At 40.6% G+C, this 13,839-nt stretch overlaps 1 protein-coding gene across 7 annotated transcripts in view; it reads right to left on the bottom strand.

Moving 5' to 3' along the window:
- Positions 1-13,502, bottom strand: part of LSM14A (LSM14A mRNA processing body assembly factor) — a 53,867-nt gene extending 40,365 nt beyond the window's left edge. For 4 of the 7 annotated variants that reach the window (XR_008704470.1, XM_055553839.1, XM_055553841.1 and 1 more), the window contains exon 1: positions 13,203-13,501. Coding sequence is in view for 6 of the 7 variants with exons in the window: in XM_055553839.1 (XP_055409814.1) it covers positions 13,203-13,323 (121 nt within the window). In the remaining variant the exon portion in view is untranslated. Of the gene's footprint in view, positions 1-13,202 lie in introns of all 7 variants that reach the window. The other 3 variants (XM_055553842.1, XM_055553844.1, XM_055553840.1) reach the window with 2 other exon arrangements.
- Between the last annotated feature and the right edge of the window lie 337 nt (positions 13,503-13,839).

Raw genomic sequence — 13,839 nt, 5'->3', positions numbered from 1 at the left:
TCCTCTCAAGTATCAATTGCAAGACCTGGTCCCAATCACTTAACCAAATGTGAGTTCAAACCAAGCTCATCATTCTCCATACACAGACCGTTTTCTGTCCTCCACCAAAGTGCCTCTCCACACGTGACCTATCCTAAATTTCAGCTTAGATACTACTTATATTCATCATAGTTCTGCAGAGAAACAGAACCAACAGAATGCACATATATAGACACAGAGAGATTTAAGAAATTGGCTCATATGAAAATCCAAAATGTACAGATTAGGCCAGCAGGCTGGAGACCTGGAGAAGAGTTGCAGTTTGAGTCCAAAGGTGGTTTGGTGGTAGAATTCTTTCCTCCTGGCTCGGAGGAGGTCAGTCTTTGTTCTATTAGGACCTTCAACCTGACTGGATGAGGCCCACCCACATCCCACATCATGGGGGAGCAAAGATGCTTTACTTAAAGTACAATAATTTAAATATTAATCTGGTTTAAAAAAAAACAAACAAACCTTCAGAAACATCCAGAATATCTGACCAAATATCTGGGCACTGTGGCCTGGCTATGAGTGGGCTTCCCTTATGGCTCAGAGGGTAAAGAATCCATCCGCAATGTGGGAGACCTGGGTTCGATCCCTGGGTTGGGAAGATTCCCTGGAGGAGGGCATGGCAACCCACTCTAGTATTCTTGCCTGGAGAATCCCCATGGACAGAGGAGCCTGGCGGGCTACAGTCCCTGGGGTCGCAAAAAGTCGGAATGCCTGCACAACTAAGCTCACAGTGGCCCCGGCAAAGTGACCTAACACTAGCCATCACACAACTCCACCAGTGATTGCCAGGTGCTGGTAACATATTCTTCCTTTAAAAATCATACAGCATTCTACCACCGTATATAGTGACCTCTTTTAAAATCGAAAGATCTTCAGGACAAAGATTTGTATCCTTGCAATTAACACAAGTAGCTAACACAGCGCCCTAAATAGTGCTGACATTTGAATATTTCTTGAATAAATTTCAGAGTGGAAAAAGCTATTAAGTAAGCTATTTCCAAAATTACTGAGCACTGTTGAATACCAAAGGAATTGAATTAAACTACACAATAAACCTACTTAGAATAAAATGGGAAAATGACTATTTACAGCAAAAAGAAATAACAGCTGGACATCAATAGGATGGGAAAACAGAAAGTATAGCACATGGATTAAAAAAAAACCCCAGCATATAAGCATCAAATGGGGGTTGGGGGGAAGTGCTGAAAAGCTACATTTGGGGGCTTCCCTGGTGGTCCAGTGGTTATGAATCTGCCTTACAATGCAAGGGACACCAGTTCAATCCCTGATCCGGGAAGATCCCACATGCCATGGAGCAACTAAGCCCATATGCTCAGAGTCCATGCTCCACAAGAGAATAGCCTCCGCTCATCGCAACTAGAGAAAGTCTATGTGTAACAACAAAGACCCATCACAACAGCTAAGGTAAAAGAAATAAATCTAAAACCAAACAAACAAAAAGCTCTACTTGGTATTTCTATTTTCCTTACATTTATCTTTAAGTACAGTTCTTAGTGCATATCCAGTATGCTATACAAACTCTTGCTGAAACTATTTGAGATACTACATATTTGGAATAAGCTGTTATATAAGGGTTTAACACAAGGTTTAATTAAATATTAAAAGATCTTCATTTATCAAACTATCTCTTCTACAACACAGTACCCACAGACCCTGAGAGCAGGATAGTGGTAAGTGGGCTCCAGGTTTTTTTTTTTAACTTGGGTGGGGAGATTTAAAATATAAGATTCCACAGGGCTGCTCTTTGAAATCACGTCACAGCTTGTAACTGCAAACCTCCACTTTTGGCACACCTTGTAGTCTCTGCTTTGGTCCATTCTTCACCTGTATCCACACTACTTTCTGTTAGGGTCTAATACTGCGCTAAATAAAACCATCTGTCTCCAGCCTCTGTAATCCTTTCTTGTACGTACTTCAGACCTGTCCTCCCCAACAGTGACTTTACTATTGACCTCTCTGCAGTATTCTCAATCTCCTCAGCGTCACATGCCAGTCACTGGTGACTCTAAGATAACCGAGTTCATGGCCCAGATAACTTTCCTCTCACCTTTTCAAACATATTCTTAAAACCAACTCCTTTATCACTTAATTCTAAAAGTGAAAGTAAACTCCTCTTTGACTAAAATGACTCCAAATAATCTCGTCCTTTTCATTAATACATTTCTTATCTTCACTCATTTTCTCCCCTCTTTCTCACAGTTTTGGGGGAAGAAAGACTTCTACATTTCTTTCAGCCCAATGTCACCTTCCATGATTATAGATTTGAGACCCTGCAACTTCACTTGCTTCCTCCCAGTGGATTATTAATATGTGCAGATTTACTCAAGACATACCTTTCTTTGTTCAACCATTAGCATTTCAGATTGAGTACAAGAAAATAATGAGTAGCCTAAGAATTTAGAAAGAGTGCCAAGAAGAAAGAATTATAAAACAAAAAGGCACTTTGATAATTTAGATGGTGATACAAAACAGCAGCAGCAGTAATGCAAAACACAAAAATAGGACTTTTTTGAAATGGCAACAGGAGAGATCCTGAAACAGTTCTGTAAAGCATAGGACAGCAAAAGTAAATACTTATTAATTATTAATACTTATTATTACTTATTAATACTTACTAATCTGAGAAAATAAAATGTCCTCAATACATACCATCTTCATTTATCATAGTGTCCTTTCCTATAAAACGTCAAGTTCAACCACACATTTTCTGATGAAGGAGACTTCAGAAATAATAATCCTTCATATTATCAACAGTTAATTTGTTAAGCACAAAGGACACAAGGAGGGAAAGATGTTGAAAAATAGTCTATAGCGAAAAATAAGAAAAGTTTGCTAAGCACACAAAAAAAACAGAAGATAAACTGCAAACACAGAAGATGCAATATAGTTTCTGACTAGGGTAACTGGGGAAGGCTTTGAAGGGGTGAGGATGCTCAAGTAGCATCTAGAAGGATAAATGTGATTCCCTCTTGCTCCTTTCCTAATTTTGGTGGATAGGAATCATTATAGGTACTATCATTCAATACTGTCAGCTCAAATTGTCCCTCACTCACAATTTTTGCACAATGCTGTCAGCACAAAATCCTACAGCTGGACTCTGACAAATCACTTCATTGGCTAAAAACTTTCCAGGGATCCTTACAATCCACCTGATAGCTCAGTTGGTAAAGAATCCACCTGCAATGTAGGAGACATGGGTTTGATCTCTGGGTTGGGAAGATCCCCTGGAGGAGGGAACAGCTACCCACTCCAGTATTCTGACCTGGAGAATTCCATGGACTGCACAGTCCATGGGGTCAGAGAGAGTTGGACACACCTGAGCGACTTTCACTTTCACTTTACAACCCACCAAGAAAACTCAAGACTTGTTATTGTGCTATTCAAATGACAAACTGAATAAACTAAGATAAATGTAGCAGGGGAAGAAAAATAAAAGGGGAGGAAGGGGCTGGAGTCTGTTATTTGACACATTTTCATTGGGACCTTCCAGAGCTGTTGGTTCTCTTTCCTTTGTGACTTTGGTTCACTTTCCCAAAAGACTGCAAAACTCTCCATGACCTAGGACTGGACACTTTTTCCTAGACATCCTCTTCCTGTGGCTAACTGTGACTCTCTGTCAGGCCCTACCTTAGCTGCTGGGTCCTCAAGAACCTTGTCTCTGGCTCTTTGGTTTCCTAGCATATAGCACAGTGTCTAACATGTAGTCATAAAAGGTACTCAGCAATTCTCCTGAATGGATGTAATAAGCCCCAGGCATGTGTAAGCTTCCCTTATGCTGCCTGTGCTCCATGCTGTCTTTGGTGTGGTAGGTACCTCTGCTCCTAAATGTGCTGAGGTTTCTCCAGAATCTCTAGTTTAACCTCCCCAGAGTACCAGGATAGGAGAAAAGTAGCTATCCATCCAGATGTGGGAAATGCAAAAGAGGCTTTGGAAATCTGACCACTGTTGAAACAAATTTCAAGTTAATCTTCCAGTTCTGACCTCTATCTTCACCCAATTACTACAGTCCTTGTTTTCACTGCATATGATGATGCCAATTCCTGAGACTTTTAGGACTTTGGGTACAAATCAGGTTTACTTCTTGGCTTTACCCACTGCCTCCTTAGTCTGCAGCTGAATTCTGCTAAGACATTCAAACTCAAAAGACAAAAACTTTTTTTTCACCCTTCAAAATTTTGTTGCTGTTGTCCCCTTTCCAATTCTACTTTCTCTTTTATGGGTTTATGTGTTTTAAAAAAATGCCTTCTCATTTAGTTTCAGTTAAGACTTATAAACAGGAAGAAAAAGGAAAAGCATGTCCAATTTGCAGTCTAAATTTAGCCTCAACCCTCTAAGCTGCTTTGTTGGGTATTCTTCCTTATGGTTGGTTTTGTATTTTAATCTCCCAAAGATAGAACCAACAGAGATATAAAAATATTTTTAAAAGCAAATTAATTAATTAAAAATAAGTTTATCCAATAGGAGTTCAAAAATAAAACAAAAAACACAGGAGTGAAAGAGAAACTAATCTGAGAGTTGGACAAAGAGAGCAAATTTACTAGGTTAAAGAAACTTGAGTCTTCAGATTTACAAGGCCCAGTGAAAACACTCAGGAAAAACACACTCCAGTGTGGCAACATTTCGAAACTCCAAGAACTTCCAGAGAGAAAAGTGAGAATCAAATTGGTATCAGCAACACCAGAATGTTAGAATACAATAATCCAATAATTCAAAATGTCCATATGAAAAAACAATCTGAATTCATAATAATATAGCCAGTCATCAAGCAATCAAGAACAACATAGATTCACTAAGAAAATTTGCCACCCACACATCCCACCTTTTTTTTTAATGACAAAGATGCACTTATGCAAAACTGAGGGGAAAAGAACCAACTAAGAAGTCAACATGGTAAACAAGAAACAGGAACCCCTGAATGTCTTTGAATAGACTGGACAGAAATAATGCAAAGTAGTAAAGTAGCAGAGGTGGTAAGAAGTAAAATTCTGCATATATCTTGGAATTAGTTGACAAGATCAGAATCACAGTACGTGAGATAAATTTAAGGATGACTCAAAGATCTTTTTATCTTAACCAACTAAAAGAATAAATTGTCATTCAATTAGAAGGAAAGGACTAGATGAAGAAATAGGTTTGGGACATATTGAATGGGAGGTGCCTAGCAGACATCCCTCCAGGTGGAAATATTAAGGAAGCCGATGGATACACAAATCAGGAGTCTGCAGGAGGGGTGCAGGATGGAGACAATAATCTATAGACAGCATCTGAAGTCATGAAATTCAGAATGAAATCAAGAGAAGAGTGCACATGATAAAACAAGGAAATAATCTGTAAACAACACAAAAGAAAAAAGAAAGAGAATAAGAGAGTGAAGATGTGAACTAAGCCCTGGCATCCTCCAACAATGAGAGGATTAGGAGTTGAAGAATCAAAAAGGAGACAGTGAGGTCTAAGAGAAAACTAGGATCACATCAAGTGAAAAAACGGTTAGAAGCAGATGAGATCGACTGAGCAGTACATTGCTGATCAGTCAAGTAGACTGAGGATAAGAACCAGCCACTGAAGTTGGCAATGTGGAAATCTCCAGCAACCTTGACATAGACAACTTCTTCAAGGAGCTTTGGTGTAAAGGGAAGGAGAGAGAGGGGGCAGTAGATAGAAAAGAGTAACTGCGTTACGAATAGCAGTGTTTTTGTTGTTGTTGCTGCTGCTGTTTTTAACATGGGTGAAATAACAGCGTATCTGTGAGTAGACAGGAAAGGTCTGGTAGAGAAGGAGAAACTGAATATGCAGGAGAGGCTGTTGGAGCAATGTCCTTGAATCATTAAGAGGGGATGAAACCTACTGCACAAATGCATGGGTGACCTTAGGAGAGAACACTTTATCTAAACAAAGAAAAGGAGAGGTTTGGGACAGATGCAGGTTACTGGGCACATGTGGGATAAGTTGAGCAAAATTCTCTTCTGTTTGCTATTCTCTCCTCAAATAAAGAAGAAGCAAGGTTCACAGGCTGAAAGTGAAGATGGGGGAAGAGATGATAGAAGTCTGAGGAAAACAAGGAATGGAATGGTCATGTACAAAACCGGAATGAATGGACTAAGGACATACAATATATGGGAAGTAACCATGACTTCTGGGCTTAGTGAACATAAATGTACAGTGAAACTGGCCAGCATGTCTATGCTGATATAATCAGGGCTGTGAGGTTTGTACAGAAAGTGGGAGGAGGAAGAGGGTTGACAGTATAAGCTCCATTCTGACTGTAACAACTCCTCATGGAATTAAAACAGGGGGTAAAGTTATAAGGAGTGTGTGGGTCAATGAAAGGTAGTAAGATCAACAGACTGTAGGCTACAGTAGATCTGAATGACTGATGGAGATGGGTTGCTGCTGCTACTGCTGCTGCTGCTAAGTCACTTTAGTCGTGTCCAACTCTGTGCGACCCCAGACAGCAGCCCACCAGGCTCCCCCGTCTCTGAGAGTCTCCAGGCAAGAACACAGGAGTGGGTTGCCATTTCCTTCTCCAATGCATGAAAGTGAAAAGTGAAAGTGAAGTCGCTCAGTCATGTCCCACTCCTAGCGACCCCATGGACTGCAGCCTACCAGGCTCCTCCGTCCATGGGATTTTCCAGGCAAGAGTACTGGAGTGGGTTACCATTGCCTTCTCCGGGAGATGGGTTGCCTAGACAAAGATGGAGATAGTGGTTGGAAATAACAATGAGAAAGCTACTCTAGTAAGCACTGTAACAAACTAGTTATTACAATACTTCTGGTATTATCTCATTTAATTCTGAGAATGACTCTGAAAGATGCACGTCACTATCCTTACTTAAAATATGAAGTTAAAGCTGAGATTAAATTACTTGTCCACGGACACTACTAAGTTTTCCAACTGGCCTTTTAGGTCACATTTGCTTCCAAAAACAAACACTCCACAACACTAGAATAAATCTTTGTGAGTAAAATACTTCACAGACTAACTCACACTTGATTCATTAAAAATTTTACTTCATTGATATCCAGTTTTTAAAATAGCTAACTGAAGTACTACTTTAAAGTATCACAGAGAAAATAAAAGGTAAATTGCTCCTATAGAGAGCACCTTCTATCATGGAGTAATAAATTCAAGTTAAACCATCTACAGTTACTGCTATTACTACTTTGGCACTGAGTTAAATACAAAACTCTTGCTATGTGTCACACAGGTAAGATCTCTTTACTCTAACTATTTCTCTTCTTCTATTATTATTTTCCTCAGGCTTTATATTGTTTTCTTTACTTCCAATTCAGATAGTCATGTCTTGGGACATTCCTGATGGTCCAGTGGCTTCCCTGAGCGCCCAATGCAGGGGGCCTGGGTTTGACTCGTGGTTAGGGAACTAGATCCCACATGCCACAACTAAAGACCCCACAGACTGCAAAGAAGACTGAAGATCCTGGTGCAACCAAACAAAAGAAATAAATATAAAAAAAGAAAGAAAGAAAGAAAAAGAAAGCCATGGCTTTTCTTACTCTACTGGAAAATGTACAGTTAGTTTCTGGCACCTGACCTGAGACTCTCAGAATTACCAAGAATTTCTGAGGACTATGCAACAACAACAAACTGTTTCCAAGGCTCCAAGTTCTGGCAATCTCACTAAATAGGGCAACCAAAAGAAACTGCAGCATTAAGTTTCACTAGATCTTTGCTGTTCCTAAGTAGTGATTTTGTGAATTGCTAGATTCAGATCCCCAAATCAAAGAGAAGGCAAGAAATCAATAAAGCACTTCACAGGCATTTCATCCAACACAAGCTCTCCCACTCTCTCTGGAGTTTATGACTATGTGGATAATTAACAATCAAGAGGTGAGTAAGCTACGCCAATGGGCAATATAATCCATTACCCACTTACCCACCAACTTACCCACTTTTATATTCCTCCACCAATCACTTGATTCTTTAAGAACAAACTGTTTGTTTTAAAAGCAGCTGGCTTATATAATCATTCTTCCTCACAAAGTCTCTTTTCCTAATTCAATGGCAACATGATTTTCATTTTAAGGGTTTATTAACCAGGTACAGTTAACTAAATGCATGTTAGATAAGAATTTTACTCACTTTTGTCTATTTAGTCTATTTTGACCACCTGATGCAAAGAACTGACTCACTGGAAAAGACCCTTACTCTGGGAAAGACTAAAGGTAGAAGAAGGGGACGACAGAGGATAAGATGGTTGGATGGCATCACCAACTCAATGGACATTAGTCTGAGCAAGCACCAGGAGCTGGTGACGGACAGGTAACTGGCATACTGCAGTCCATGGGGTCGCAGAGTCATGACTGAGTGACTGAACTGAAATGAGTCTATTTTACTTAAATACTTTTAAAATCCACATATATAATGCTTATAGGATATGTAAGTTTCCTCCAACTTTGAGATTCCCACAATGAGAAACCTTCAAAAGCTATGTTTCCTTTCATTTATTCAAATATTTGCCAAGGGTCTGCTCTGTGCCTGGCACTATTCCAGCTGCTGAGGACAGAGCAATGAATGAGACAAAATCCTTGCCTTTACAAAGTTTCCATTCTGTGAGGAATCTCTTGGTATCCAGGATCTATTATGTGTTTGGGTGTCATATTCACAAATACAAGTGCATATACAATTGGAAGTATCCTACAAACTACTGATGCACATCATCACTTTGCAGCTCCCTCAAACATTCTGAATTGATTCTTCTTTAAATTTTAAATGAAAATTATAATTAAGCTTGAGCCATAAGGTGAAAAACTCTGTCTCCCCAACAATGTCATTTATATCATGCATGTCTTAAGATTTTATCCTGGACTTCTCTGGTGGTACAGTGGATAAGAATCTGCCTGGTTTGGGAAGATTCCACATGTCACAGAGCAACCAAGCCCATATGCCACAACTACTGAGCCTGTGCTCTGGAGCCTGTGAGCTGCACCTACTGAAGCCCATGCACCTAGAGCCTGTGCTCTGCAACAAGAGAAGCTACTGCAATGAGAAGCCCATGCAGTACTGTTCACAGCAACTAGAGAAAGCCCGTGCACAAAAAGACCCAGCACAGCCAAAAAAAAAAAAAAGATTTTATTCTCTTATATTCCCATTCTCCAAAATTTCTTACTGTTGGTGGAGGGAACATACTTTATGTATTTTAATTTTAAAGCGATACAACTGCAAATACTTAGAGATATCCCCAAGAGACTTTTATAAGATTAATGAACTAAAATGCTAAATAATTTTCATTTATTCATTCATTTAATAAATATCTGTTCATCCCAGGGGCTCAGACAGTAAACACATGCAAATAAACAAAGATGATTACATGTAGGTCATGATCAGTACTAGAAGAAAAAAAACTCAGACCCGTGATAAAGACCTCAAGAAACAAACAACAATCCAGATTATCTATTAACATACTTATACTGACATTAAATTCTTCCTTACTTGCCCTTAAAACTTCCTGACATTGATTTAGAAGATTCCAATGTATCAAAGTTCATCAAACCTATCTCAATTTCACTTTTATAGAACTAAAGCTAGTCTGTGAAATCTCTAGCAGAAAATAAAAGGTAACACCTATTTGGCAGTACCTCTGGCATTGGGCTTTTGACTACATACAGTGGGACCATACAATTTATTATCCAAACTGCAAGATTTTCAAGAGAGAAAAAGGATGTTTTAACAATTTCGCCAAAATAACAGGCACAAACAAGGACTTTCCACCAGGGCAAAACAGGCCATATGGTCATCCTAATTATATACTACATTAAACAGAGCTAGCCCAAAATATCAAGAGTATTTTATAGTTTCGGATGGATTTAAATTATAAGTAATATCCAAGTAAAGAAACTAAATTATAATCTGGACCATATAAGCCAAGTGACTTCCTTACTAAATGTAAAGATTTAAATACCTCACAACATACACAAAAGCAATTACAGGGGCATCATAGGCCTAAATGTGAAAAGGCAAAACAGAAAAGTTTTGATAAGATAATCAAAGTAAGTCCATGATCCTTGGGTAGGGAAAAGCTCCTTTAAAAGAAAAAAAAAAGGACAAGAAACATTAGTCACAATGGAAAAGAGTGGTAACATATTTACAATAGAAGGAAGAACTTCTATACACCAAAAGAAACCATTAAATGAGAAAAGATACTTGCAACAGATATATCCAGCAAAGGATTCATATTATGATACTGAACTCAAGAAAAACAACAGCAGCATGCATTTCAACAGGAAAATGGGCAAAAGATTTCAAAGGCACTTCATGGAAGATGAAATCCAAATGACCAAGATATGAAAAGGTGTTTACCTCACTAGTAATCAGGAAGATTAAAACCAGGTACAAATACATACCTACCAGATTGGACAGAACTAAAACACCTGATGAAAGTGGCAGTTACAAGTATTACTGTTGGTGAGAGATGTGGAACAACTATAACTCTCATATACTTTACTAATAACTGAAATAAAAATTAGTAAACAACTACTTTGGAAAACAGTTTTTCATGATCTAATAAAGACATACTCCCCAGGATCCTGCAATTCAAAGTACAGAGCATAAAGAAAATTACATAAACATGTATCAGTAAACTCAAACACAAAGTTATTGTTCATAATTGCCCAAAACTGTAAACAATTTGAATAGCTTCAGAATATCCAAAGCAACTGGAGAAATAAACAAGTTACATGCATGACGGAATACTATGTCACAACAAAAGCCAAAATAAATATATGCAACATGATTCCATTTATATAAAGTTCAAACAGGGACAAAACTCTTATCATTCAGAGATGTAACTTAAGTGATAAAACGATCAATGTCAGAATAACATTTATATCTAGCTTAAGAAGGCAGCAGTTGTTGATGGGAAGATGCAGGAGTGGGAGGCTTGTGGGATGTTGGCAAAGCCAGTCTTTCCCTGGGTGGTAGTTAAAGAACCTTTGTTTAAAAATATTTCATTTTTATCCACGTATCTTTATAACATGTGTGGTTATATTTCACACTGAGGGGAAAAAAAAAAAAACACCTCTCTCTAAAGGGGAAAAGGATTTACGTCCTAAATAGAATTCTAAGAATGTTAGAGATAACTCAATTCATAGTTTAAAAAGAGTTAGCAAGGATCTCTAAATCCAAATACATACTGTATTCTAGACACACTGTAGTCTAAAATCCATGAATAAACCTTTGGTTTCATTGGGTAGACTGCCACTCTTCATCCAAATTTTTAAAAAGGTGGAATTTCAGATATCAAATTACTCAGCAAATCACATAAATTCTAAAATCTTAACACCAAACATCCCACTTCTAATTCTGAAATCTGAAATAAGTGCCTGGTTGTTGACTGCACAGTTACAAAGCAGTTTTAGATTAGAAACTGCCAAGTAGAATAATATCCACATTTGGTAACTCCAATTTTTGCAAACACAATTCCCAAACCTCTGTTATATCAACAACTCAAATTTCTTTAGAAAAAAAGAATATATTACGTACGTGGGATTACATATCAAAGCCATGAGAACAGACATAAATTAAATCAATGATTAAAAAAACCTTTTCATTGCTATATAGATGTTTTTAGGTTCTTGCATAAAAGAACGTACTTATAGGTTTTTGTTTTTAAAAAGACGAATACATTAGAAATCTTAAAAATGCTTAGGTTATTTTCTTTGTAAGAAGTAAAGGTACCACAGTCAACTCACTGAGAAGTCACTAATCTGGCAAGAAATCTTCAGTCAGATTGGGCCAAACAATGCTTTTTTAAAAAAAAAAAACTATTAAATCACTTTAATGAGAAATACTATTTTCAGCTTGTATGTGGCTCTCATCAAAAACTTTAGAGGGCCCTTTTCACAATTCCACAAAACCATAAAAATTAAAACTATACAGCTAAATATGCACGCGGGTGGGTGGAGGGACGGGTGGGAGAGGAGAGGAAAGAAAATTAAGAGAAAATAATTTAAAGACTCCCTACCTAGATAGAAAATCTGTCCCAACAAGAGTGTTTTAAAAAGGATGTACCAGGGAATCCAAAAAGTATCTTTAAATACTTGCGTGATACCGCGAAATGCCTCTCCTATCGGTCAAAGACTAATCTTTTTCTTAAAAATAGATTTAGAAAATTTTCTTCCTATCGCCGGACTTCTCTCCTTACCATGCTATTCTTTCTATAACTCTCCCAGATGTGCTGCGAAAATGACCTTAGTTATCTTGCTTCCCTCTCCTATATGTTCCAGAACTTGAGAGGTTTAAGATCAGGAGCTACAGTTTATTTTCTTCCTGGTTTCCTGGCGGAACAAAAACCCAGACTTGTGAACGGAAACAAAACCCACAAGACTGGGCGATGGTACGTACTTTGGGGTGGACACCTTCCTCCCCGACCCCAGAACTCTCGGACCCAGAGTGCCTCCACCGGGGTCGGTCAGCGCCCACTGACCACTTAGATCTGCCCTGGGAACAAGGGACCCGGAAAAAGCTGGCACCCTTCTTCCCACCGGATTTCCAAAAACAAGGCCGAAAGGAGAGCAGCAAACATTTGAAAGAGATAGTTGCACAACTGGTTTGGAGAAGGATTCCGGTTTAACAGGTAAATACCACACAGGAGACAAGAGGGATGTGATCTGCTCCAGGTACCAATGGCATTTCGAGGCCGTCTGCGTCGCAGGACAAACCCAAACTTGGGGCACATTACTTAAAGTTCACCTGAGGAATATGCAACGAATTGAAATAAAAAACGCGAGAAAATGGGTGCTGGAAAATCAGCAAATCAGCGCTTTAAACTCAGGCTGGGCGGAAAAATTCTTTGAATACTCAGGCTTTGTTTGGTAGTTAAGAAGACAGAACCACCGAATTTTGGAGTTGGAAGACGCGTATCTCCGTGTTCTTCGGCCCGTTCTCGGACTTCAGGGCTGCCCCGCCCGACCCGGCCGCGGTCCTTAGTCACCGGATCGAAGGCGGAACCCTGAGAGCCCCGGGGAGGCCGCGGCCCGGCCCGGCCCGCGACGCCGGGGCCCGGACGGAGGGAGGGGAGCGGCACCCCAAGGAGGACGGTGGAGCGGGGAGGGAGCCAGAAGGTCGCGAGCCGAGAGCTCGGCGCAGCCCCGAACGCTCGGCCCGGCTTCCCACCCCGAGGCCCACCCCGGCATACCTTTGGCGAGAGCTACGGTAGAGTTCTCGGTGTCGATAGTGTAGAGGATGCCCTCGTAGCGGATCTCCGCCTTGGAGATAAGGCTGATCTTGCTGCCGATGTAAGGGGTGCCCCCGCTCATGGCGCCGCCGCCGCCGCCGCTCCCGGCCGCTCGCAGAGAGGCAGATCCCACGCCGCTGTGGCCGTTCTGCTCGCCCACTTGCTCCGTCGGCGCCTACAGCAGCCGCCTCAGACCCAACATGGCGGCAGCGCCGGCTCCGCTACCCTCCCCCAGCCTCCCGCCCTCAAGCCGCGGCGCGGCGGCGGCGGCGGCTGCAGCGGCGGCGGCGCGGGGCATGCTGGACGGGGAGGCCGAGGTCTCGCGAGATTCGCCTGGCGGCCGGTGGCTTAGGGCTCCTTCGTTCCCTCGGCAGTCCTAGCAGTGCCGCTTGGCCTGGTCTGTCGCTGTCGTTCCCCGAGGCCTAAGAGGAGATCAGGGAGAGGCCAGGGCTTCGGAATGTAAGGATACTGTGGGCTGGCTCCGCTGTGGCCCACACCATTTCCAGACCCTTTGTAACCTGTCCTGAGTCCGGTTTCATTGCAAAAGCGGATCCTTCAAGCTAGAAAGTTCCAACGTGCCTCGAAGCTCTTGGTGAGC

The sequence above is a fragment of the Bubalus kerabau genome, chromosome 17 (assembly GCF_029407905.1).
Source record: "Bubalus kerabau isolate K-KA32 ecotype Philippines breed swamp buffalo chromosome 17, PCC_UOA_SB_1v2, whole genome shotgun sequence".
NCBI lineage: Eukaryota > Metazoa > Chordata > Mammalia > Artiodactyla > Bovidae > Bubalus > Bubalus kerabau.
This window is presented reverse-complemented; position numbering and strand designations above follow the sequence as displayed.